The 26,493-nt window shown below is 36.5% G+C and overlaps 1 protein-coding gene across 7 annotated transcripts in view; it reads left to right on the forward strand.

Annotated features, from left to right (window-relative positions):
- Positions 1-26,493, forward strand: part of GRIK2 (glutamate ionotropic receptor kainate type subunit 2) — a 588,905-nt gene that overhangs the window by 256,145 nt on the left and 306,267 nt on the right. For all 7 annotated transcript variants that reach the window (XM_036890423.2, XM_036890420.2, XM_036890419.2 and 4 more), the window contains 2 exons: positions 5,377-5,430; positions 8,688-8,861. In XM_036890423.2, coding sequence (XP_036746318.1) covers positions 5,377-5,430; positions 8,688-8,861 — 228 coding nt within the window. The remainder of the gene's footprint in view (positions 1-5,376; positions 5,431-8,687; positions 8,862-26,493) is intronic.

Raw genomic sequence — 26,493 nt, forward strand, 5'->3', positions numbered from 1 at the left:
CTAAGGGTCAACAATGAAGCAGTTCAACCATTACAATCAACCTATAGGAAAAAGAGGAGAAGGCTCACTGTTTGGCTGACAGCTACTGTGAGATCCTTTGCACATTTTAATGATCGCCACGACCAAATGAAGTCAGGGGTGCCTCCACTTTACAGATGAAGAAGTGGAGCTTCAGAAAGGTTAAGTAACTTTACCAATGTCCAGCAGCAAGGGAATGGCAGAGGAATTCATATCCCACCCAGCGATAGGAAGTATTCCTTCCAGAATAAACCACTGGCCCTAAAAAGAGGATGCTAAATCAATCAAATGAAACAATTCATAGCAGTAAAACCGCTTTAGGTTACTGCAGCACTATTCAGACCTAACAGCACGCTGGAATGCAGCAATTATATTCTCCCATATCTTACAGAAAAGGAAACAAATGTTGGGGTCTAAGTGGCTAGTACACGGCTATGTATTTACTCTGAGGTAAAGCCCACATTTGAACTCAAGTCTTTGGACCTTGTTTTTTAAGCTCTGTATGCCCCACTGACTGAAATCACAGTGACTTTTGGATCAGTTAACTGTCTTGAAATGTCTCATGTATAAGACAGAATATCTACTGGACAGTCACGCAGGTTCAGATGTCAAATTATATCCAGTAAAATATAACTATCAACAGAAAGTGCCTGTTATAACGTGGTTGGTTTATTAAGCAGATGTTTGTCCAGTCTTCTAGTATAAATGTTGGTTTCACTACAGTAAAATATTTAATTTGATTTGGAAAATTGCGCTAGCATTATATTTGGGTAATAAAGCATATGTGGGTTTTTTTGTTTGGTTTTGGTTTTGGTTGGCTTTTTTTTTGGTAATGAATGAAGCAATGCAATAAAGTAAACACTGATTCCAGAGTAGGGATTTATTTTTCATGTAATACCAGAACAATTCTCGAGTAACTGATTCATTTACTATTGGAAAGGTAAGAGCACCCATGCCAGAGCGCTGGGGGAGGAAGCAATAGGATGCCTTTTTTATACAAAGGGAGATGAATATTCATTAAGTAGGGCTAGGTTTCAAAAGTGAACAGGTGGAGCTTTTTTGGAGTCAGCTTTGCTTCACCCTCACGTCAGGCAGAGAGAATTTGGCTATATTTGGTGTCCCTTGGAAATGTGGTATGAGGAGGTGTGATTTTTACTATGCTAATAATGGAAGGGCTGAAATTTTACTGTGTTAATGGATTTGGGGGAAAGTTGGGTCAGTTTCCCCTCCACTTTGGAACCAGCGGGTTTGGGCTGGTCTGTTTCCTGTATTCTCACCCCCCTCGTCCTGGGAGAACAGCTGATACAGAATGTGTAGAATGCAAGCAAGCACCCAACTGGAGTTCTCCTCGCCTTCCCTGCTCATGTCCGGCTACCTACCTACTGTAACATAACCTGCTCTGTTTGCAGAATGAAAACAGAATGAAGATAACATTTAAAATATATGCAACAGAACAAGTTGCCTAATTTTAACAAAGTTTAATAGGTGAAAAATCATAGCAAAAGTAAAATGACAAGATGAAAGTTAAGATGAAGTTAGACGAACATTCTTACACAGAATTCCTGCTTTTAGATCCTATAGCACTGGCTGATCACATATATGGTGGTATCTTTTTTTTAACTTAACTTGCCCCAGAGAGCATTTGTCACAAGTTGGATCTTAATTATTTTAGAAACCAATTCAAGAAGGAAACAGTTTCCTTTCTCACAAATGCAGCAGTATATTTTATAGGGTTCTATTTTATGATTCATAAAATTTTTCTGAGATTCCTCAACATGGCTAATGATGGGACTCCAGAGAAATGGTATAGGTGTTGGAGAGCAGGCATAAATGGGCTTCAGCTTGCTGTGCTTAAGCCAAGAACAAACATTAGAAGTGTCTGGAAATAGGGCTGGATTTACCAAGTTAGCCTTCTTTGTTTCTTTGTTTTATCTATTTAAATGAACTGAACTTTTACTAAATATTGAGCAACAGTGAATTTGAAGTTTTCTTGCCTTGAAAGCTTTAAAAACTCTTGGGGCTGGCTAGATTTCCACTGAAGCAAATTAAATACACTGATTGGTATACATGCCTTAATTGCAAAAGATTCCACTTCCATCCAAAGAAAAATCCTCTATGGCAGGGCCAAGATGCTCTGCAGTAGAACCTCAGGAGGAAATAGTATTACAAATATAAATATGGAACATGAAAGTCTTGATCAGAGAGTGTGAAATCAAAAGTTTAACCTGGAAAAAATGTAAAAGGTGCAATAAACTCCCACAGCAGCAAATAAATTAAATGTTAAGAAACATTTATGAAGTGCACCCCTTCAATTGTTAACCTTAAACACTCTAACTGCTGAATACAACCTGAAGGGTAAACTGGTTGCAAATTACATAGCCAGATAACTGCATGTGTTAATTTGTCATACGGCATTGTTCACACTACAACAGTTAAATGTTGGGGGTTTTTAATAATATTTTGATTTTGGAAAAATTAAACAGTGGTATTTCTTCCCAGGAGGGATAACATAGTACAACAAATTTTCTATTGTGGCCACTCTTTTATTGTTTATATATAAGAAGATACTAATTTTATTCTCTTTAATGTGGTTTGAAGCGTGTGTGCAGTTCATGCAAAATGTTATAATTAAAAAGGTCCAGAACAAGTTCTTTTTTAAATCACACTGGAAAGTATTAACTTATCTTTCAGGAGAGAATTCCTCTTCACTGTTGTTAATGTTACAGTGTAGATACTCAATCAAAAATAATTGAACTTTTCTATTTAGATCATACATCATAGTCCATTATTGATTCTTGTTTTCAGATACAAAAACTGAGGGAAGGTCAGTGAAAGGCACAAACAGTCCTCAGTTATTCCTTATAGACTTCTTCCCAAAGTGATACAGAGGGAACCTATGACTGGTACAGAATACTCAGGTCAGAAGCAAGCTGGCCTCCCCACACCAGCTTCTGAACCCCTGCCTGTCCCTGCTTCCAAATCACAGTTTTCAGCACAGGCCCGAGATGCTCAGGTTTTCAAACTATCAGGAAGGAAACAAGGCAAAACTTTTAGAATGTACAGATCCTTAAATGGATCTGCAGCTGTGGGAACACAAAATAAACTGTTGCTGGGCAGCTACATCTGGAGAGGTTTCTCCCTGTGACTCTGAACGAGAAAGAATTCTTCAACAGGTCAAACAAGTGTAGGTAAAGGAAGGAATTCATTAAAGAGAAAATAGTGGTGAATGGCCCCTGCAGTGCAGGCAGCAGAGAGCAAGGAAGAACAGAGGGAAGAAGAAAGGGAAGCTCACTGAACTCCTGCTCGGCATTGGGCAGAACCCTTGCCAACTCCTGAAGCCAGGGTCACCTGGCATCCAGTGTTCCCTTGAATCTTCACAGCATGGGAATAAAGCCCCGACCACTCCAGGATTTGGGGGGGCCGCAGAGCACTGGATGGAGCGAGATTATGTTCTGAGGGCTTCCCAAAGCAAAGAAAGGAAATTTTTAGGCAGGCTACTAAAGAGCATGATTTACAGCCACAGTCCTGTCCAGGTCACCCAGGTGACGGGAACTTGCAAGCCCAAATCAGAGCTCTCAGCAGCCCCTCCCTACTTGTCTGGAGTAGAACAGAGACAGAATGAGGACTTGTGCTTAAGTCTGGAAAATAGAATGAAATAGCAAAGTAACAAAGACACCACTGGAAGAACACAGAGACAAAATGCAGTAAGTCGAGTAGTGAGAAGTCTTTATTTAAGGCAAAAAGTACACACTAAAAGAAAGGGGAGTGTGGGCAATCTCAGGAGGAGGTGCACTTAGGGGTTTAGGGTTTGCAGTTTTATAAGGCCTTTGGGAAGGGGTCAGCATAAGACATGATGCATGCAGGTGACTCATTCCTTTGAAGTTGTTTCTTAAATTATTTAGGTGACTGTTGGTCTGAATCATTGCATTCTTTATCCACATCAATTCATTTACCCTTTGGTAGTCTACTGTCCTGGTTACAAAGTTATTTAGTTGATTAAGGGGCTGGAAGAAGAGGAAGAACAGCATATAGATTAAGTTAAAGAATAAGCTGGGCCTTTGTCTACAGGCTAAGTAGATTTTACAATAGCATGAACCTTGTTTCATTTCCCTGCCTGTCTAAATATCATTTTATAAAATGACATAGATATGCTCTGTATAATGACACTAAGAGTTAAAGATTTGAAGTTCATGTTTACTCACTGTCTCAATTTGTTGGCCACTTTTTTCATTCTTATTATGTCCCAGGAAAATAACTATAATAACAGGACTTACCTCCTAGAGGTTTTTTATGAGCCTTGCATTGATTAAAATGTGTAATGTGTTTAGAATAGTACCTAACACATTTTAGGCATTATGAAGTGTTATTTATAGCTATGTATCTGCCTCTTTATTTCTTTCAATTGTCTTTGTATTTTTACACCTATCATGTTGATAAAGTAACAGCTCTCAGCAAGGATAACACTGAGCTGTTCTTGAGTAGCTGTGGAGTTGGGAAACCTTCTGTACATATCCATCAGGAAGAATGAATACCTTCTACAAAGATAATCTTATAGAATTTTATTTAATAAGAGAAATTGTCTCTTATTTTGCTAAAATGTGAACTTCATCACAGCATTTCGGCTCATATAATTTCTATCCACTCACAAAATATCATTGGTACTTTTGTTCCTAAGTGTTGTATAGCCAGTTCATTGCATGTGTGTGTTGGGGGCCGGGGACTCGTTCTCTTGTCAGGGGATCCAGTCTGGGGAGAGCTCCTGCACTGTACCCTAGGTGTGACCTCAAGCTGGGAAAGGGTTCTTGACTCTGAGAAAGAATTCATAGGGATATCTAGCAGGTACAAGCATAAACAGGCACTTGGTTTATGCTCAGGAACAGTCTCTGAAGTACAAAGAGAAACAAATCCTGTTGGCATTGTACTTTGCAGCACTTTTTTTTCCTAACTGAGTAACACTGTTCCTCAAAATAAAATGGTGTTTCTTATTAGAGTATTTGTAGTAGAAATATTACATATATAATGGACTAAGATGTGCTAAGTTCACCTTTTGTGTCAAATTGAATGGCTCCTTTAATATGTAAAGTCATAAACTGTACAATTGCAAACTGTCCTCTAATAGCTTTTCTATCAAGAGGATTGGTTTGGAAATTCATTTAGCAATGACTTACCTTCTTTAACTATGGAGAAAAGATTTAGTCTGACTCAATTTCAGTGTGACCTGTAGACTGTAGACTGATGCTACATTACATCCTACTATGTTCTCTCACCTGTCTTTTTGACATAATGTATTTCATATAATGTGTACTTTCAGTATTAATATTTTTATGTTTATTTGGTTTATTTATTTTTACTTCTTAGGCATTAGCCATGGGAATGATGACAGAATACTATCATTATATTTTTACCACTCTGGTAAGTAATTTATTAAAACAAAGATAATGCTCTAAATTTTATTATCATGGCTTTTCAGAGTGAAAAGTGGGTTTTTGAGTGAGAAGAAATACTGTAATGACTAGCACTTTTGTAGTTTTACTTTATTTTTTGATAAAACCCAGGATGAACTAAACACCACAGAGAACTAGTAATTCTTGGCAGGAAGCAGAATTATACTGAAATAACAAAATTTCAGATATCAATTCAAATTATTATACTTATTTATGTACTACTTTAGAGGAGTTTCAGGTCACAGTATATTTTAAAATTAGTTTGCTGAGAAATCAATGCTTTAGAAGAGCACAAATTCTTATTGTTGTTATCTCAGCTCTATTCACTTTATGAAAGTCAGATGACAGATAAGTCATTTCTCTTTCAGATTAAATTTCGTATCCTGTTTTTGCCTGTGTTGAGTTGTATTTTCTAAAAGTCAATATGATTTAATTTGCAATTAGCAAATTGAATGTTACCTTTTATCTTTTGTCTTTACATACCCACCACACAGTTTTTCTTTAATATATATGAAAATCTGACTTTACCCTTCTATCAAACCTGCTAACTCTTACCTCTATTTCTTTCCTAACACATTATCCTGATTTCTCTTCCTCTACAAAGCAACTGTCTGTCTCTGTCACTAATTCTTTCCTGCCTTAGAGGAAGAAAAAATTTCCTTTCTTCCTTTCTGAGGTTCTTTGGGTGGTCAAAGAATTAAATTGCATTAAGACATTAACAGGAGAAGAAACAAATTTAATTTGTGTGTATAGGAACCCCAAAACTAGGAGACTCGAGGAAAGTTGGGCATTTGAGGCTTATATGCCATCCTGAGCTAAGGAATGGGACAGAGGCTGGGGCTTCAAAGGGAAGGAGAGTAATTCATGGGACAATAGGAAGAGCAGATGTGTGCTAATTAGAAGCTTGCCCTGTAGTGCACATAGGTCTTTCAGATAAAAAAGGTTATTCTGGGAAAAGTTCTTTTTTCTAGTACAGGGCCCCCATCTAAATTATTTTCTGTAGTAAAGGGAAAGGTAAAAGTTTTTCCTGAATCTACTGGGTCTTAATTGCCTTCAGCTCCAAAGAATCGCCAAAGTGGTGTACGTTGGAGAAGCATATTCCGCTCCCCTCCACTGCCCGTTCCCAACCTATGAGAGTATCTCCAAATTTGGGCCTCTTTCCTATTTTTTTTCCCTCTCCAATTATTGTCCTCAAAACTGGTATGAATTTAGAGCTTCAATTATTACCTTTATTCAAATGAGATCTAAATGTCCCTCTGTAATATTCCTGAATTGTTTATTGCTACACTACAGAACAATTCTAATTGTGGTGGCAATAATTCAAATTATTTAAACCCTAATGTGTCATCCTCTAAACTGACCCCTCTTCTGACTTCCTTGAAACATCCATTGATTCCTGTATCACCAACAAAATCTAACGTTTTCTCTCTAGTGTCCCTGGCATGCATTTCATCTATTCCCACAATAACGAGTCTAACGGGTGTTCCCTCCCTGTTTGATCAAAACTCTTCCGATTGGTCTCCTTGCTTTTAGGAGTCTTAAAGCTAACCGATCAAATTACTAACATTCAGTTGATTACAATGCCTTCCCATAATAATAACTCTCCTCCAGTAGAGATTCTTCACACAGTAGCTTGTATTTTTACTGATGAATTACAGGGTTAACTATGCTGTGTCTCTTTATCCCTTTTCACCAGGCAACCTCTCGCAGCCTGTAAGAAACTTAGTAGCAGGCTGGTAGAGAAGAAGTGGAAGCCTTTTCTCATCAGCAAATTCTATTTCCATGCTGCTGCAACTCAGTTCTGCCATAATCAGAAGATTGTAAGGAAGTAAAAAGTATATCTTAATAAAGAAAAAAAATTTTTAAAGAACTAGGAGCTATAGAACTTACCAGCCTATAAATGAAGGCCTTTTTAAAGTTTGATTCTAACCTAACTTTCCCATTTTCTTTTGCTGTTATTCTCCTTCAGGAATTCTCTCTTATAGCCAAACTGATCCAGATCAGTCCCCTGAATAGGTTTTGTTTTTCTAAGTTTTGTGTCTCTACTGACATTTTGAGTAGCTTCCGTTTGCCTATCAAAGCTGGGCCATTCTTTCTGGCAGCTCAGATTTCACCTGCTCTATGAAGCTGTTCCAAACTATGAAAACTGAAAGTCAGCTGTCTTGCTTCTGATCCCCTGCACTCAACATTTCAATCCTCTGACCCCTTAGCATATATTGTAATACATTATCTATTTACCCTTCGGAATAAAGTATTTGTATGTCATATGTCTCCCTGACTAGATCATGCATATTAAAAATTAAAAACCTGAAGGTCTCTTATATCTTTGCAGCACATAGCACAGCTCAGGGCACTCTCAGCTGCCCTCCACTGCATTTTATTTCTACGTTTTAGTCTGTGGTAGCTGTGTGAGTCCAAGACAAGCTGTGCACGGGACCAGTTGCATTGATCTTGCCCTTGTTCTTCATGCTGTCTGCCAACTATGAGGATTAGCTAATGCCAGCTTCAAAGAGGACAGAAGTCCCATGCTTCATGTTTTCGTAGTGACATCCAACTCCCCTGAGAGCTTTGGCCTCGTCTCTCCCGGAAGAACTGAAGGCCAAAGCCGAAGTATTCACTACAGACTGGAAATGACAACCCCAATCTGAAGGCTCTTTATGGGGAAGTCGCTGGAGGTGGTGTGTAAAGACAAAAGTGTGTAAGAATTTCAAGAGTTCTACAACTAGAAAGGCCAGTCTCGTCAACCTTTTCCCTCAGCTTTGAAATAATTTTCACTAGTTAAAAAAACCATACTTCATGACCTGTTTGTTTGTTTTTTTAGAAAGATAAAAACCAAATAAAAACAAAACGGCAGCAACTAGCCAAGGAAGGCATACAGAAAATACCTACAGCCAGTTAAAAGTCAGATATTAATGCATTAAATTTAAGGGACATTGTCCTTCACAAGGAGGAGAAAGCTAATGCAGATCTTAAACAAAAGCCTGTTGTTCTTTTGGTAGAATTAGAATATAATATATAAATACATGTTTATGTAGAGTGTATGTATTTGCATTGGTAAAACATGAAGACAGTCTGTTTGAATTTTGGTGATTTGTGATGTTTAACAGCACTTGAGACACATTGATGTTAACTGTCAGAAGGAAAGCAATAATAAGTGACTATTTCAGTTACATGTACCTGTGAATTTAATCTTTTGGTTATAACACAAAGGAATCTGTCTTTCAGGACCTCTTTGCGCTTGACGTGGAGCCCTACCGATACAGTGGCGTTAACATGACAGGGTTCAGAATATTAAATACAGAAAACACACAAGTCTCCTCCATTATTGAAAAGTGGTCAATGGAACGGTTGCAGGCACCTCCGAAACCCGATTCAGGTTTGCTGGATGGATTTATGACGGTATGAATACCCACTTAAAGATTAGTTTGTGTGTTTCTTAGTAATATTGCATAAATTTTTATATCATCTGGATCTAAACTTTAATTGTTTGATATTAAAGGCATAATATCAGAGCTACTATTACAAATAATTCTATTAATAATTTTTAAAATCAATTTTATATAGCAAATTTACACCTTTATCCAAGTATCTCCAAAGGCGTTACAACGATTGTTAGAATACTACAATGTAAGGATTTCTCTAAAATTAATTAGTGCCCTATATGAGATAAATTAGAGCCTGAAAGACATTAACCTGATAGCCCTCTAATCTTAACGACCAATATATGATTCCTCTTCATCCAGATTAAAAATAAAATAAAATCTAGACAAAAATTGCAAATATCATACTTGATTCCCATTTTAAATATGGTGTATCAGATGTTTGGAACTTAATAAGACAATGCTATTTTAAAAAATTAAAATGTGTACCATCTTTAAATTGACATTTTAATCATGTATATAATTTTTCGATATATACATTCTAGTTCTCCTTAGCATTCTTTAATTTCAGGATGTTTATCTTACCATTTGTTAATTTACAACAATCATTGAATGGTTTTAGGAAAAGTAAATCAATAGGCATATGACAATCTTAACACTCGTATACTGTAAGACTTCCATTGATATGTCCCAGGATTAGTGTGTCTCTGTATGTATCAGAATCACAAAAACTGTCCCATTTTATTTGGGTACTCTCCATATTTCTGTGTGATTCTCTGTAAGACTCTATGTGTCATTCCCTGAAACAAAGTAGTCTTTAGCTTTTAGTAATTTACCTAGACTATTGAAAGTCAGATAAATACAAAGGAAGGAGTATTAATTTCTTATCCAGAGAAGTAAGGGTTCTTGGAGAGAATGAACCTTCAGAAGATGGAATAAAAAGAGAGTGTCAGGAAGAACACAGGTTTGGGTCCTTTCTTTCCGGCTGAGTCCTTTCCTCCTCACCTCTGCCCTTCTTCTGAACTGCAGGTGCTTTGGTGGGAATGAATAAGTGATAGAATAAAAGTGAACTGGTGAGAAAATGAGAAAATTAGTCTATTTATTGAAAATTCTGGGCACTGAATTTAGACCATGGATTTTGAGCTCTTAAGAAGAATTTTGAATGTGAACACTCTGGTTTAGAATAGCCATGAAATGTTTTTTAAGTGCCTTCTTAAATTAAAAAAAACATGAAAGTTTCTATATGATAATTGCCCTTCATTTATCTATTTGTATTTGCGTAATTGCAAATATAAAGATTTCACCAGAAGATGAGAACATTTTAAAAATGAGTGTGGGGAAGAAATTTACCAGCATGACCATTTTATGAATATTTCTTATCTAAAAATGTATACCAGCTATTTATTTTATTTAGTAGAACATGAAACAATGAAACACAAAATATTTTGGAAGTGACATGAAGTTTGCCATTAAAATGATGATTTCTTCCAAAATGGATATAGATTGATTATATTTTTATGATTTTCCTTTTCAAAAATCAATATCTTCTAAAATCTTTTCATTATATATCATTATATATAATATAATATAATGTTATATATATCATTGTATATAATATAATATAATGTTATATTATGATATAAAAGATTATATGTAAGATATTTTATTACATAACATTAATTCTTAATTATAAAACAGTGCATGATTATTATAAAAATAAACACAATGTGAATCTGTATAAAAATGTTGGTATATTTATTCCCTGCATGAGTATTCTTTTTTTTTTTTCCATTTAAGATTATATTGTAAGCATCTTCTCAGTCACTCAATGTTTGGGAAAAGAAATTAGTACGCTCTTTCCATCACAAATGGAGTCAGGAAATTAAGAGAACTCTAGTTAGAAAAAAAAAAGAATGATAGCTTGGCATTGTGGCGTTGGCAACGTTCCCTTCAGTCAATTCATGATATTTCTGTGTTCATATATCTTTTGTTCTTTTTTTCCCCCTATGGTCCCATAAAGAAATAGGATTATCAGCAAAGTCCCTAGTGGTTGGAGCAAGACCTGTTATTATCAGTATCATAGTCATTTGTCAGTATGTGAAATCATAGTGCTTAGACTTCCACATTCTTGCTTCATGTTTGAGCTCTAAAAGGGAACAATTAATTGTATTCATGTGACTTTTTCCTGTTGAGTGAGCACCTTAATTGACTGCTGGATTAATATCAGCTAACTCAGTATTGACTACAAGACCATTTATCCTGCAGTTGCAGTTTCTTCTTCTGTGGTCTGGAGTCTCCATATTAAAAGTGTTAATGGTAAAAGCTCAGTAAAATTTGTATCTTTATATGGTATAAAGGAACCAAGTCACATGGCACATCTAAGCCTGATCTAGTCAAGGAAGAAGAAGAAAGGAAGCCCAAATCCGTTCCTTCCTGCGTAAGATCGTTCCCCCATTGCCCACACACTGCCATCCAGTTAGAGCTCTAAATTCCAGACAGGAGCCCTTGCTATCAAGTCTTTTCTCTACTAGGCATTTGCAATTAATTATCCACCTCTTTTCGTGCTCCTGGGATTGTAAAAATCCCTCCCAGTGAACCCTATTGCTGTCTTTTACTACATGATCAGATGACATTTCTTCCATCTTCCACCCAGACATCTGACCTCCCCAACCAGAGTTGGTAAAGGTCATTTGAACCCCAGTAGAGCTAGGTGATGGTTATATTTATTATTGATTTGTTGAGGTTGCGGCAATCTCAATTCAAGAGGATGAAATCAAGTACAGATACCACAAGGCAAATTTTAAACAGTCTAGTTACATCCTAAAAATCTTCCCCAGTTTTCCCATGATGCCTATGTATATTAAAGCTAATGCACCTGTAATCTATCTTGTAGCTTAAAAATACCATTTTTTTCTATGTTGATATAAAATAATACAATGCATAGTCCTGGATAATGTAAATTTCCAACACAGTAACGATTGTCTTGGTTGGCTCTATCATTTGGATTACTATAAAGAGATTGCTATTTTGGCAATTTAAACTCTGGATGCCAACTGCTGTCCCATTTCCTTTCTCCTCTCCTCACATCCAGTAATCATCAAACATTGTCATATTCAATCTATCAATATCTTACTTAAATATATTCTTCTCCCCCCCCACCCCAGAGCACTGCTTTAGTTAAGGACCCAGTGGTCTCTCCCCTGGCTGTTGCAGTGTCCCCTGCTGATAACCCACTCCTAACATCTCCCTCCTACACCTACCTACCTTCTTTCTGGTGTGGCCTTACCCCAACATTGTTCATGATTCCTTGCCATTTACTAAATGAAATTTAAGCCTCTTTGCCAAGCTTACAAGGCCCCCCATGCTTTGCCTGCTACCACCTGTCCAGCCTCATAGTTACCCCCTCCCTGTTTTACGAAGCCTCCCGTCTCACCTGTGAAGTGTCAGCGGTCTCATTTCAGCACAGGACGTCCCCGTTGTCTGCACCACCTACCGTCTGAATGCGCGGCATATTCCTACTCATGCCCTAATCCGCAGGTCATCTGTGACCTTTGCTGGTATTTTACCTCTGTGCTCCTTCATCCATCCACCGCATGTTTAACCCCCCTGTTGAAGTTTAACTCTGGTTCTTTTGTTGCTTTTCACATCTCTTTCCTAATAGACTGTAAGCTCTTGCGAGACAAGAATGAGGTTTGTCATCCCTGAAGCCCCTGTACCTAGTCCAGTGCCTGGTGCAAAGCAGGCGCTCACGACGGAGGAGGGACTGGCTGATTGGATGAACGTGTGTCCGTTGAATTTAATCACATGACATCTGTGTTCTAATCACTTGGCCCTCATTTCCCCAAATATGTTCTGGAGAATTAATTTTATTTACCTACTGGTACTTTATTATTAAGATATCTAATCATTTGAAAATGCAATTAGGCTAGACTCAATTAATTGTTAGAAAAATAACTTAAAAGGCAAAAGTGTAGAAATACGTTTGATTAAATAGTTAAAGTTTAGTGAGTTGAGTAGCTCCCATTCTCTAATGAAGGGAGACAGTTTCTAAGAGAGATGAGTCTTTATGTGTTTAAGTTCCAATGTCCACCCAACAATTATTTATTTATAACAATAGACCATAGCCCCCAAATTTTATAATTTTTTTCATTTCATTAACTTCAACGATCAGCATCTTGTGTATACAATTCACAGGAGGGAGTTAGTTCATGTAGTAAGGGGACGCGTGTGATCATTCTGTTACTGTACGAAGATTGACCTCTAGAAAGTAGAACCATAGAAAACGAAGATACAACCAGGCAGGCGTTCATTTTTACTAGAACTATAAGCCTGCCTTTGCTGCTGCCTCCTTATCTTCATTAGCTGTGGCTGTTTTCTTCAATTCAGTTGAAAAGAGAATACTTGTAAGACTTTGCCACACAATGGATCAAACTCACTCACCATTTGTTACTCAATAAAAGCATTTTGAAAAAGTCCGTTTTACCTCAAGTACCACTAAAACACCAAAAGAGAAGTAAAAAAGGTAGCAAAAGAATGAATGAATTACCCTTTCTTGGATCGATTTTATTTTTGTATATGTTGGACACAGTACTCGGTGTTTGATACCAGACATCCGGGATTTGGCTATGAAAGACAGTACCTCTGTTTTCTCACATAACGTAGAGAATTGGCAAAACTAGAAGGTAGTGGATGTCTTACTATCACATCTCACATCTTTGTTGGTGCAAAAGTCATATTCGAACTTCAGTTGTTGACCTCTTCCCACTTTGGAGTTTGTTTGATTGATTTAGTGGCCTGAGTCTTCCTTCAAATTCTTTTCAAGTTCCTTGGTTCCCATGCAGTGTTCTGGTAGCAAGACACCATATATTTACCAGAGGTTTTACATAACTTCTTTGCCTTTTGCTGAAAATGCGTGACAGTTCACAAAATTTATTAGCATAACTGCGAGGTTTATTCTTGTCTTCACCCCAGAAGAAATACTTGGGGGTCTATATTATAATCAACTTCAGCAGGAATGTTTTTGTAAGATACTTTAGAGTGTAATGAGGGCATAAGAACAATATTTATTACACTTATATAGCATTGATTTAATTCACAGTAAAAGAACAGAGAGGATGTGGCATTAATAATAGAATGGCAGAATATTTATTCACTTTGTATGCTTAATTAATCTTCCATGACGTACGAAGCTACAAGGTAAATCTGAATACAAATAAATGAAATGACCTAAAACCTGCATCATTTCATTAACATAGAGCGTTCCACCTAATTGCCTTTGCTCATTTGCAGATTAAATAATCAGCATTTATCTAAAGCTGATAAAGAGTTGAAATTTCCATTTGAAGCAATTGTTCCTTACATGAAAAATGGCAGTTGCAATGAAACATTTTTTAAACTTTCACTTAAAAAAATCAAGAGAACATTTTTACCCCTTTTGTCCTAAAAAGCAAAATTCGTCTTCAAAGCATTGATCTAAAATCATGCAGTACAAACTTGTGAAGGAGTAATACATTTATGCTCACAATTTTTTTCAGTTTCATATTGCATATTTAATGGCTACATATTTAATGTGGATATAAGCAATCACAGAAAGAGACAGAGAGAGAAAGATCCTTACAAGAGCTCAAAGACCAACATTGCTGAGCTGGGAACTGGACAATTCGGAGGTTTAGGACTCCCCGTAGGTACTGGGCATCAAAGTAAAATTGGTTAAGAGTAAACAAGGAATGCAACTTTGAAAAACCAAAACATCAGGCAGGCTACAAAGGGCAACAAGTCATCAAACTTGGGAAAGCAAGTATAGGACACAGCACACAGGGAACACAGGGTGGTTGAGAAAATAAGCAATAGATGCTTTCACTAGAGCAGGCCCTCAGGTTAGGTTCGGGTCACAGCAAGTTTGACATAATAATGTTCAATGTCCTGGATTAGAAGAATTGATTGCAAAGCAATGTGAGGTAAAGCTGAGATAGAATTTTTACATATAAGTTAATTAATAAATGATTATAAATGTGCATCATTTAACATATAGGAATTTAGAATAGTTCAAGTCAGCATGAAATAGTGGTTGAAATGATTTAAAAACAGTAAGAGATGACATTGAGGGCTATAAATAACAAGGAATATTATTACTCAGAAACATTCATAATGAACTACAGAAAAGTTCTGGCTAAGGAACGTTAATGGCTCCTATAAACAATTGTACTTTCTCTTGCATTAAATCCACTTCTCAAGTAGAAAGAAAAGTAAATGAAAGGAAAAAAAGGGGATGCGAACTCAACAGTCCAAGCAGTTTATTGCTGAACTAAGAGGGCCCGTCTGTTCTGACCAGCAGAACAAAGAAGGTGTCTTTACAGGCTAAGAGGCTTTTTATGGCCGGGCTCTTTGAGGGGAGGGGCCAGGGAAAAGGTGGACTTGTGGCTTGCCGATGAATGCTTGTAGCCTAGGGAAGATGAAACCTGGGTCTCTTGGAGATGGCGGGTGGGCTTATTCAAAAAGGCAGTACTCCTGTCCGGATTCTATTAGTAAATCTATTTCTAAAATGTGCAACACATGTTTTCTGGCTGTTTGCATTTAGGATAAAGTACATAGAGATAAGCTACAATCTCTATTTGGCAATAAGGGATGGACTGAGAGGAAGCAGACTGGTAATGATTGCTCTTAAAACTAGGTTTCCCTGCATTATTTCATTTTATTCAAAATTTTAGGAATTTGTTTTAGAAATTGCATTTGTTATTTCCATAATTTTGGAATTTATTTCCAAAAAATATTAAAATGTAACACCAGATAATAGATATCTTGGCCTCACTATAATCTTTAAAATAAATACATTTAATAATAATTTAATAAAACACATTTCCCTTTAAGTACTTACATTTATATACAATTTTATATAAACATAATATAAAAGTATATAATGTTTATACATTTGTATTTATATCAGTTCATATTACTTTCAGATGCTGTTATGAATAGTAATCTATGTACTCTTATTTACTGCAAAGAATGTTTTTGGCTGCAATGTTAATAGGGTAATTAGCATTTATAATATATACATCAATATGTATAAGATTTTGATAGATTTTTGTTATTAAACATTAACAGTTAATTACTTATAAAAATGTTCACTTATAAACATTTAACATTTAACTATAGATTTTAATTTTGGACTCAATATGTCCATCAAATTTTAACTCATTTTCTCTGTTCCCTACTGTGATCTGTAACAACAAAGTTCAGCTTTTTTGTCATGCACAATTTCAGAAGAATTTTATTTAAAAATTGAGACATTACCAATGAATCAAGAACTTGGGCATATAATAGCATTTATATGTAATAAAAACCACAATCATAATTTTGGTTTTCACACAAATATATACCACAGTAGATGTTGCCCTGTTTTTTGTTTTAAAATTGCCTACCTCTGTTTCCCACCAATGCACAGACTCTCTTGCCTATTTGATCCAAAGGATTACCTGACTCTCGTACTAGGAGTAGGAGCCTACACATATATTAAGTGGAAATAGTCAGGACCCTAGGATGTACAGCAGCCTTAAGAATTTGATCCAAACAATGCCTTTATATATAAACTCTGAATCTACTCCTATTGCATGTTACATTGTATACATGTTGCATTTGTATTGACAGTCTCTACTCTAAAATAACCTAATTGTGAGATGTATTTAATGCTTACTACATCCTACTGCTCTCATGGCCTGGTAACCACATCATAGGACAGCTTTAATCCTCATTTTATAGATGCAGATCCATAGAATAGGTAATTTATGTCTAAAAAGGAAGGTCCCTGTACCATAATCAGAAGCGAATATAGAGGAATCCTTAAGCATCCAGAAATAAAAGTTGGGCATGATGAATTAGAAGCCTGCAAAGCATGTCACACTTATTGCTGCTGCTTCAACTGTAATCTACAGCGTTTCACACCGATTTTGGGTGAGAGGCAGGGAGTTGATGTACGAAACCCTCCTATTTCTTCCTCAAATAGATTAAACTAACAAACAGGGATCAGAAGCCAGCATCTGAATCCCATTTCAAACCCTTTCTAAATGCTGCTAATTAACTTACAAAAATACTGGAAACCTACCTGGGTTTTTGAAACTAGAAGCTATTTTATTGCCTTTTGTTAAAATCCCAGAGCCTTATAAATATAGAAGAATTTTGATGCAGTGCTTATAGTTTAATTAATCCAATCACATTACATCAGCATTATTTTGTTATATTTCTTGTATGTGTGTGGGATGATCATTGACATAATAATCTTAAGAAGTATTCACACAGAATCTGCTTAGTACTTGAATCTAGTAGTCTTCTGTTTTTTGTTTTCAAATGGGCCTAATCACAATGATTTGAAATATGCTATTAGAAGCATATATCCCTATTTAGCAGCATTTAAATCTACTTAGAAGTTTATAAAAATGACGTGTGCCATTTATTTCCTCTCAATGTCAGGTCACTTTTTTTAAGGTTAAGAAGATGGCTTGTTGGGCACAGAATTAAAGGATGGGTTTTGCTTTGTTGTTTTTTTTTTTTATGCCAGTTAAATTTATTGTATTTCCATCTTAGGGCAAGAACTTTGGGATCAGAATCACCTGACTATTGAAACCAAGTTCTGCTTATTACTTCCTTTATAAGCTCCTGCTAATTATATCATATCTCTGAGCCTCAATTACCTCATTTTAACAGAAGTAGTAATGCTTACACCATAGTATCACTGTAAAGATTAAAGCATAATTTGTATACTGCTCAAAGATGGTGTCTGGAACATAGTAAGCCCTCCAAAAAATGAAATCCATTTATTTCAAGGTAAATACAATTTTTGCACTTTAGTTGCTATTTCCATCATTTTGAGTCTTATGCCCTGTTTGTGCATGTGACAATTGAGTAAGAATGCAACTATGTAAATACTACTATAAAAAAACACCAGAGTAGGTAGTTGCTTACTCTGAGGCTCTGGATGCAATCAAGTGAATGAATGAGCATGAATCATTACTAGTTTTACTTCAAAATTGCTTTTCATTTTGTGACACTGGTACCTAAGTAATTACATTTATATTAGAAAGACAATTTTTTCAAGAAGTGTAGCCTATGCAGTTTTGTGATATAAAAGCCTAAGAAATGTGTCCAGAATCTAATCAGATGCACAAATTTCCAAGACAGACTTGGCCAATCTCTTTAAATCCACATTAATAAATCAAAAGAATATTTCAGACAAAATGAAATGAAGAGTTTTAGGGTGAATTTGCCTAAGGGATATTAGGAATTCTCTTGCTTTATTATGCAGAGAGGAAATATTATGTTGATCTTTCATTTCCCTTCCTAAAAGAAGTCATAAATATTTCATTCATTAATCTTCACAATGCCCTGTGACCAAATGAACCAGAAAAGTATAATTATTAAACAGACACAGATGTTGAAATGGTACCAAATCAGTCGTTCATGAAAAATTCCTGCTTATTATTACTCATTAATTCAGTCTCCAAATATTTACTGAACACCTACTATATGCAGTGTGTGTTATTATACCATGTGGATGATATGAAGAAATATGTATATATATCTATATAGGCATACATTGGAGATTCAGGTGGGTTCAGTTCCAGATCACTGAAATAAAGGGAATATTGCAATAAAGCTAGTCAAATGAATTTTTTTTTTGATTGCATATAAAAGTAATGTTTACACTATACTGAAGTCTTTTAAGTGTGCAGGAGCATTATGTCTAAAAACAAGGTACATAACCTTGATTAAAAAATGCTGTCTTGCTAAAAAATGCCAACCATCATCTGAGCTTTTAGTAAATTGTAATCAGTGTTCACAGATCACCATAACAACTATAGTCATAATGAAAAGGTTTGAAATATTGCAAGAATTACCAAAATGTGACACAAAGGCACAAAGTGGGCAAGTGCCATTGAGAAAATGGTGCCTATAGGCTTGCTCGATGCAGGGTTGCCACAAGTCTTCAATTTATAAAAATGGCAATATCTGCAAAACATAGTAAGTGGAAATGCAATAGAACAAGGTATGCCTGTATCTATTATGGTATGCCTGTATCTATTACCCGATGTCTGCACCTGAAGAATTATCAGTTTAGTAAGGAAAGGAAAACATAGTCTGAAATAATGAAAACAGGAATATATGTAGAAAATAGTGTGTTCAAAACCACTTTTGCTTTAGGATGTAATTACAACTTCACGTAAAATCACACTTGAGAATCTTATATGCGTAAGTTTACAGAAAGAACAGTTGCTTTGTAGTTCCCTCACTGGACATACGGACAAATCTAGCATCCTGAGGTCAGTCCAAGAACTCAGAGACGTGGGCAGGTGATTAGGCCAGGTGACGGGACCGCAGCTCCACTGCAGGACGCTTCCCTGAGCTGTGCCTTATTCACGCTGGAGAATTCCATAGATGCTACCAGTTCGAGGCACTCCAGGGAGTGGGACCACAGTCCTGGAGCTGCTGCCAGACTTGAGATCCTGGTATTTCTGCCAAAATCGTGTTAGCCAAATAGTCATCTCTATCCACCTATGCTTCTGTTGCCTCTGGTGGCAGAAACCATTTTTGCCAGCTGTCTCTCCATCGCCTGTCTGGTCACTCACCACTGGAGCTAGGGCTCATGTTCATTGCCAAATTGGCCTGGCTTCTCCCTCACCCAGCTTTCAGCTTTTCAGTTATTTAGCTTTTAGTTTACACAACAAACATGCACCCGGGAGTCAGCGTGGCCGCGTCAGGAGCTGCACGTCAATCACACTCCCCCACCTCACTAGTGTTTTCTCTCACCTGACCGCACTTGGGCATCTTCTGTTCTTCAGAGGTATTCTGCATTGGGGTCTCCATTGTTTTCTCCTAAGAGTTTCCTTGACCCTTTGGAAATGTATCTATGCAACTTCCAAGCATGTGGTACTAAGGAGTGGATGGAAGACTGGTCTGTGTAAAAACAAATATACGGTTGCCATGGCCACCACATTGTAAATAAATAATGTCACAAAGTCACTTAGACGGATCTACTGAGAACAAGAAAACCTACACGCCGTGAGAACTGATGTTTCTATCTTTCAACACAGAGCTACATTAATAATAATAATTTTATTATTTTTATTATTAATTTGCATCACCAAGTAGTGGGCACACCTGCTATAGTGTAAGAATTTGATAGTTTGGTGTGACTGGGAAGGGAATTTTGGAGGAGGTAGTGCTTACACTGGATCTTGAATTTGAATTTGAATGTAGAACAGCATTTTGATAGAACTGGATGTGAGCAGGAAGGCTGCGTTGGAAGAAGAGAATGGAAAGCCATTGTTAAATGCTTTAGACTATGAAAGTGCAATAAAGGTAGTCTGTACCAGTTACTGTATATCCACTCTCTGCTAAGCATTTATGCCATTTGGGTTATTTATATAAAGATATGCTTGCCTTACACTCTCTCCAATTCTCATAAAAATGCTGCAAGATGAGAATTATTTCTCACTTTGCAGAGGATGGAACTAAGGCTCAAATATGTTTAGTATGTTGGAGTATGAACGTGTGGACGTCTTCCAGGGACATTCAGCTCAGAGGGTGGAGGCTGTGCACTAAGCCTAGGCCCTCCGAACCTGATAAACCTCGTGCTCTTCCTGCTCCGCCCTGTCCCAGGAGGGCTCACTTGGCTTCGTGCAGGTCTAGCAGACTCTGTTCAGGAGGAGGCAGGAAGCGGTAATTCAAGCCTCTACTGACAATGAATCTGAGTTGATGGTGATACTGAAAGGCAAAAATTTAGAAGCTGGAGTATCGTTTCTCATTGCAGCAATGTCTCAGTGTCTTTTTTCAGAAATAGAGGGAAACGTCTATTTCTGATTCTATGGGTGTATGTTTACAGTGCTTCATAGAAAAAGATTTAGCCAACGTGTGTTTGGCCACCGAGACTAAGCACTCCTGAAAGTGAGAAAATTTAAGTCATATGGAACAGGAGTTAAAGAATTACTGCATCTTTAGGGTCTTTGGTTCTCAGTAGTCATGCCAGAACAGCCTGAGGCTCCACACCAAACGTGCCTGGGTCTGGGCAGTATGCCTTGGGAAAAGAGGCATTATTTGAATTCCAGTTCGGCTTTCAAGGAAAATATTACTCCTGCTAAATGTTACCTTTAAAAATCAACTTCTCAGACTGCGTTTGCAGCTTTTAAATATTTATTCTTCTCTCCAAATCCTTTACTTAATCAAAGGGAAAACACAAATGAATAAGTGGTAAATTAGAGACTGTGACACACCTTTAAAATATGAAGTTCTCTAGCCCCTAAGGCAGGTGCACATAAATTTACCTGATGAAAGTCATGTATAGTTTTCTAGATTTGAGAGTCTGCTAGGCTAAAATTTCATTTTAAGTAAATTTGAAACAATCAAAATCACAACGAAATAAATTCAGATGTTACTCATTTGTCCACTTTTAAAGTCATCATAAATATTTTGAATATTTAATATTATTTAAATTTTATTGCTGTACTGTATTCATACTGTAGAAAATTTATTAAGTAAAAAAACTATGTGGAGGAAATTAAAAATTTCTATTCATTAACACACCAGGCAAAAAGAATGACAATTAATATTTTAGGTAACAACAAAAGATCCCTAAACCTGTCTTCCCTTAAGTGATTCCCAAGAGTAACCAAAATTCTCCATCCTTTGGTTAAAATAAACTGATTTCTTTTCTATTGAAGTATAGTTGACATACAATTAATATATTAGTTTCAGGTGTACAACAGGCGATTCAATATTTTATACGTCATGAAGTGATCACTATAATCAACCTAGCTACCATTTGTCAGCATACAATGTACATTATTTTTGACTTTTTTATTTTTAATTTCACATATTCCCCACACTTTACACTGCATCCCCATGTCTCTTTATTTTATAAGTGGAATTTTGTGCCTTTTAATCCCCTTTCCTCATTTCACCCTCCCCACAACCACCAAATTTTTCTCTGTATCTACGAGTTTGCTTTATTTTGTTCATCTGTTTTATTTTTTAGATACCACATATAAGTGAAATCATACAGTATTTGTCTTTCTCTGTCTGACTCATTTCACTGGGCATAATACCCTCTAGGTCCACCCATGTTGTTTGGAAATGACAAGATTTCATTTTTTTAATGGCTGAGTAGTACTCCATTGGAGATATCTTTATCTTTATCTATATATCAAATCTTCTTTGTGTTTTCATATATATATTGATGGACATTTAGATTGCTTCTAAAATGTACTTACTGATGACTGCTGCAGCCTGAAAATTCACTGCTAGTGGCCTTCTCTATTATATTTCTATATTTTGTTCCTGCAGTTGTGTATTCTTAAAAGAGGTCAGTAGAGTTTCTTCCAAAAAATGTTTATGATTGTACTTACCAATGGCGTAATTCAATTAAATATTTCATAAAATAATGAAATACAAGGACAAAACAAAATATCATTTTAATGAAAGCTGATTACATTGGAAAAACATAAGGCAAACCTCTAAGATCTTTTTAGTACGAGCAAGACAGCTCCAAAAGGTAGATACTGCATATAGTTTGCTCTGCAAGTCTCTCTATTCTTCTTTCAATTAGAAGAAACCAAAGCTAGAAATGATAGTCCATTATGTTTAGGGCTTATGCACAACAGCAGAGGGATCCCAGTCAGCAAATCCATGGAAAGGGTCTTGGCTCTACCTTAGCATATTCAGAGATAAACTTACAGTTAGATGTTTTACATTGAAATAAAAACTTCTAAATATATTTGCTTTAACCAATCATCTTAATTAACTGGACAAATTTAACTTTGTTTGCTTTGGAAAAGAGGTCATCCATGTACTTATTTCTATTAATGTTTCTGCATCCTTGTACGTGTTTTATTAGAGATAGAATCCTATGTACACAGTTTGCATGATGTTCTTAAACTAATATTTACTTCAATCTGCTATGTGTCAGGCCCTGTTCTTCAGGTAGAGATATAGTGGTGAACAGGATAAAGACAGAGTTTACCTTCTATTTGGTAAGCAGAAGGATAGGCTGAAGACAGCTTAGTTAGGGTGAGAAGGTAGACAGTGATTGGGCTTGGGGCGGGCTCTTCAGGGTGAGTGAGAAGTGGGTGTCCATGCATAGCTTCATTGGAAGAGCGTTCTCAGTGGAAGGAACAAGGACAGACTCTCACGGTGGGAATCAGCAAGTTGTGTCTGAGGGAAAGTGTGCTGGATGATTTAAAGTAAGAGGAAAAAAAATGATAGTAGATCAGAGAAATGATTATGAGACATATCATTTAGGTCTCTGAAGGATAGATAAGTTTGGATTTTGATCTAATTGCAATGGAAGCCCTAGAGGGCTTTAATGAAGGGAGCGGTGAATCTGACTCAGGCATTGAGATGATGCCTGTGGCACGTGACATTAATAGGCAAGAAGCAAAAGTAAAATAAAGAGACAAATTAGACAGATGGTGCAGTGATGCTGATGGGAGATGCTCAGGTGACCAATGGCTCAGGTTTTAGCCATGGAGCTGGAAAGATTGATAGAATTTGAGTGAGATACAGTTTAGGGTGCTATCCATAGGATTCATTAATGAGTAAATTCGGGGCATGGGGTTGAATCAAGGAGGATGTAGCAGTTACTGCCTGTGCCTTGCCCATAGCTCCCAGACTTTACGGTTCAGGATGCCCAGAAGACCTGGAGTTGCCAGGTGTAGACCTGCAGTAGACCTGCTTCTCTGTGTTTAAGGACATTTTTCAGAAGATCTCTGCTCACATTTCTACCAAGCTGAAAGTAGTTGGCAGTTAACACCCCTTCCCTCAGCCCCCAAAGCCCTTATCCAATGAGAATCAATTTAGAAATATCCCAGCTCCCCTCCCTCAGTCTTAGAATGAGACAATTCTGAGATGTGAACTTTAGATAATTTCTCAAAATTTCCCTGTGAGATCAAGCTGCATTTGCACATTATGGTAGCTGGTTTAATCACCATGTATTAGTGGCTTTCCCTTCCCTGTGACACCTCTTCCCTTCCTTTTTGGTGTTCCTGTGACTTTTGAATAAGCTAGATGATGGAAATGGACCATATATGAAAAATACAGAAGAATCACTGTGAAACTGATTTGGGGGTGAAAAAAGCAGAGTACCTTTTTGATGCATTACATTTGAATTGCCTGTTAGACATTCAAATGGGGATACTTTGTTTTGTTCCTACTGTATTCTTTGTGCCTTGACAATGTCAGACACATAATAGACACTCAATCGCTACTCCTTGAATAAAGGATATAATTATTTGGGGAACGAATTATTTTCAGATGACAAATATTTAATATGTTCAAAATTCAGATGAAAGATCAGAATTAATGTACAGATCTGTGAGTCAACAGGACATAGGTGATATTTAAAGCCAAGGGACTAGATCATCGAGGAACACAATGTGGTCATAAGGGAGAAGAGTGCCAGGAACTGGCCTAAAAAGTAAAAAAGAGAAGGAGAAATCATCACAGGTATTTGAAGAAAGGTGAGCAGCTTTAAGGTAGAAGGAAAACAATAAAAGAATCTGATTTCGTGGAAGCCCCAGAGAAGAAAGCATTTTGAGGACAGAGTGTTCAATGGTGTAACTACCAACGCTTGACACAATTCATCATTAGATGAAATGCACAAATACTTAACTTTACAAGTTGGAATTGGCCTTAACTGGTCACGGGTTGCCAGGAAATTTTCTTTTAATGTCCATGTCTTTTTATAGTAGCATAATATTAGTTAGAAGGAATAGAAAAATATTTATGAACTGTGTACATAAGTTTCAACTGGTGACAAATCAAAGAAAACATAAAATTTGGTAATCTGTATCAAATTATATGAAAGATAAAACTAGTGACAGTTAATGTTAGAATTCACTGTTTTAATATTCTACAAATATAAGGCAGCAATCATTTATAATTGCAAGCAAATGACAAAGTTAAGTGTGGTAGAAAAATATTTTGCATACCAATTAATTTCTCTATCTACTTTGATGCTCTTTGAATAGTAAATATTGAATATACAGTCTTTTAAGTGGCATTGTTTTTCCTTCTTTAATCAGCCACTTAAAATGAACTCTTTAAGAAGTGCAATAATAAAAGATCAACCAACAGTGTTAGGAAATATGTAAGGAGACATGTAGAATTCTAATCTTGCTAGTGGTGTATTCAATATTTTGCCTTCATCAAAATGTACCCACAAGAACACAGCTGGACAGAACATCTTCCTGTGATCTTTCATAGCTCTGTGTTGCCCTATAAATGACTCAGCTACGAATCAGTGAATGTGCTTCAGGCTTTGATTTTTGTTTTTATTTCAAAGATGAACACCATGAGGACACCACCCATAGAGAGATTTATCATGTCTTGTTTCAGATCTCCTGTAGTAAAAGCTGAGTTTTCTTGTCTTTGTTCTACCAAATACCTTCTATGCATCATAGCTTTTTTCTGATGAACCATTTTTGAATACATTAGAGAATATTAACCAGAACAAGATAAAATTAAAGTAGGTTTCCCCACCCTCTAAAAAAATAAAATACCACCCCAAGATATCTGTGGGTATATTTATTTTGAAAAATGTTGTTTTCTCATATCATATATTTGCAAACATATACCTACACTATGCGGAAAATTTAATTCTTAATTTTATAATTAAAAAAGATATTAAATATTGTGACTGCTTTGGTCTTCTGTGAGGCAAATGCAAGATGAGATTAAACATGCAGCAGATTTGTTGGCAGACATGCCTGTGAAGGATAAAGAGGGAGAAAGTTAGAAAACGGAGAGAGTCTTCAGACTGAGAGGCACGTCCGAGATCTGTGAAAGGGGAGACACAAGTTACTGTTGGATAGGAAGAGCCTCTGCCTGCAGTGCAGATATTCTCAGTGACGCAGAAGGGGATTCCTTAAGCCAGAGCTTCCCCTGGGAGGAATTTTGCATCAGGCAGGAATGGCCTGATGCTAGCAAGCCTGCCAAGTTCCGTCATCAGCTGGGAGCCGCCTCACTGAAGTGCGACCTGGGGAACACGGTGATGTATTCCAAGGTGCAGAAGCTGGAGGGAACTTAATCAGCTAAGCTTTGAAGGAACTTTGAAGGAAGATTTGAACAGGGCCCTCCGTGGACATCGCATGTACATATTTTGGGCCTTTTAGTGGAGCTCTTGTTAAGGGATAATAGCAGATTTTTCTTTCTTAGTTTCCTTAGTTTATAAAGTCCACTCCTAACTTACCATGTACTGAAAGTGTTACCAGGTGAGAGACCAAGGTTGGACTGTGTAGCTACTTTATGGATACTGGATTAAAAACAATAAAAATAGAGAAATCAATCAATTGTGAAACAGATGTCCTGATTATAGGACAGTCTAAGCTTCTATGTATTTGCAAATGAATAACCATGTTTTAATTTGACACATAATGCCAGTAAGAAGTTAATTCAAAAATATACAAGGGTCATTATATTTCATTGAGGAACACCCAGTAGTGCTGAACAAAATAGGGAGAGAAACTTGAAAGCATGAAAAATAGTATAGTTGGAAAACAAAGCACATAGATTTAGTGATGGAGTTAATTGGGCATAGACATATGGCCTGCACATGCATTATGTATTTTTAAAGAATTATGGTAATATAGTCCTGCTGAAACTAAAAC

Source organism: Manis pentadactyla, chromosome 12 (assembly GCF_030020395.1).
Source record: "Manis pentadactyla isolate mManPen7 chromosome 12, mManPen7.hap1, whole genome shotgun sequence".
Lineage (NCBI taxonomy): Eukaryota > Metazoa > Chordata > Mammalia > Pholidota > Manidae > Manis > Manis pentadactyla.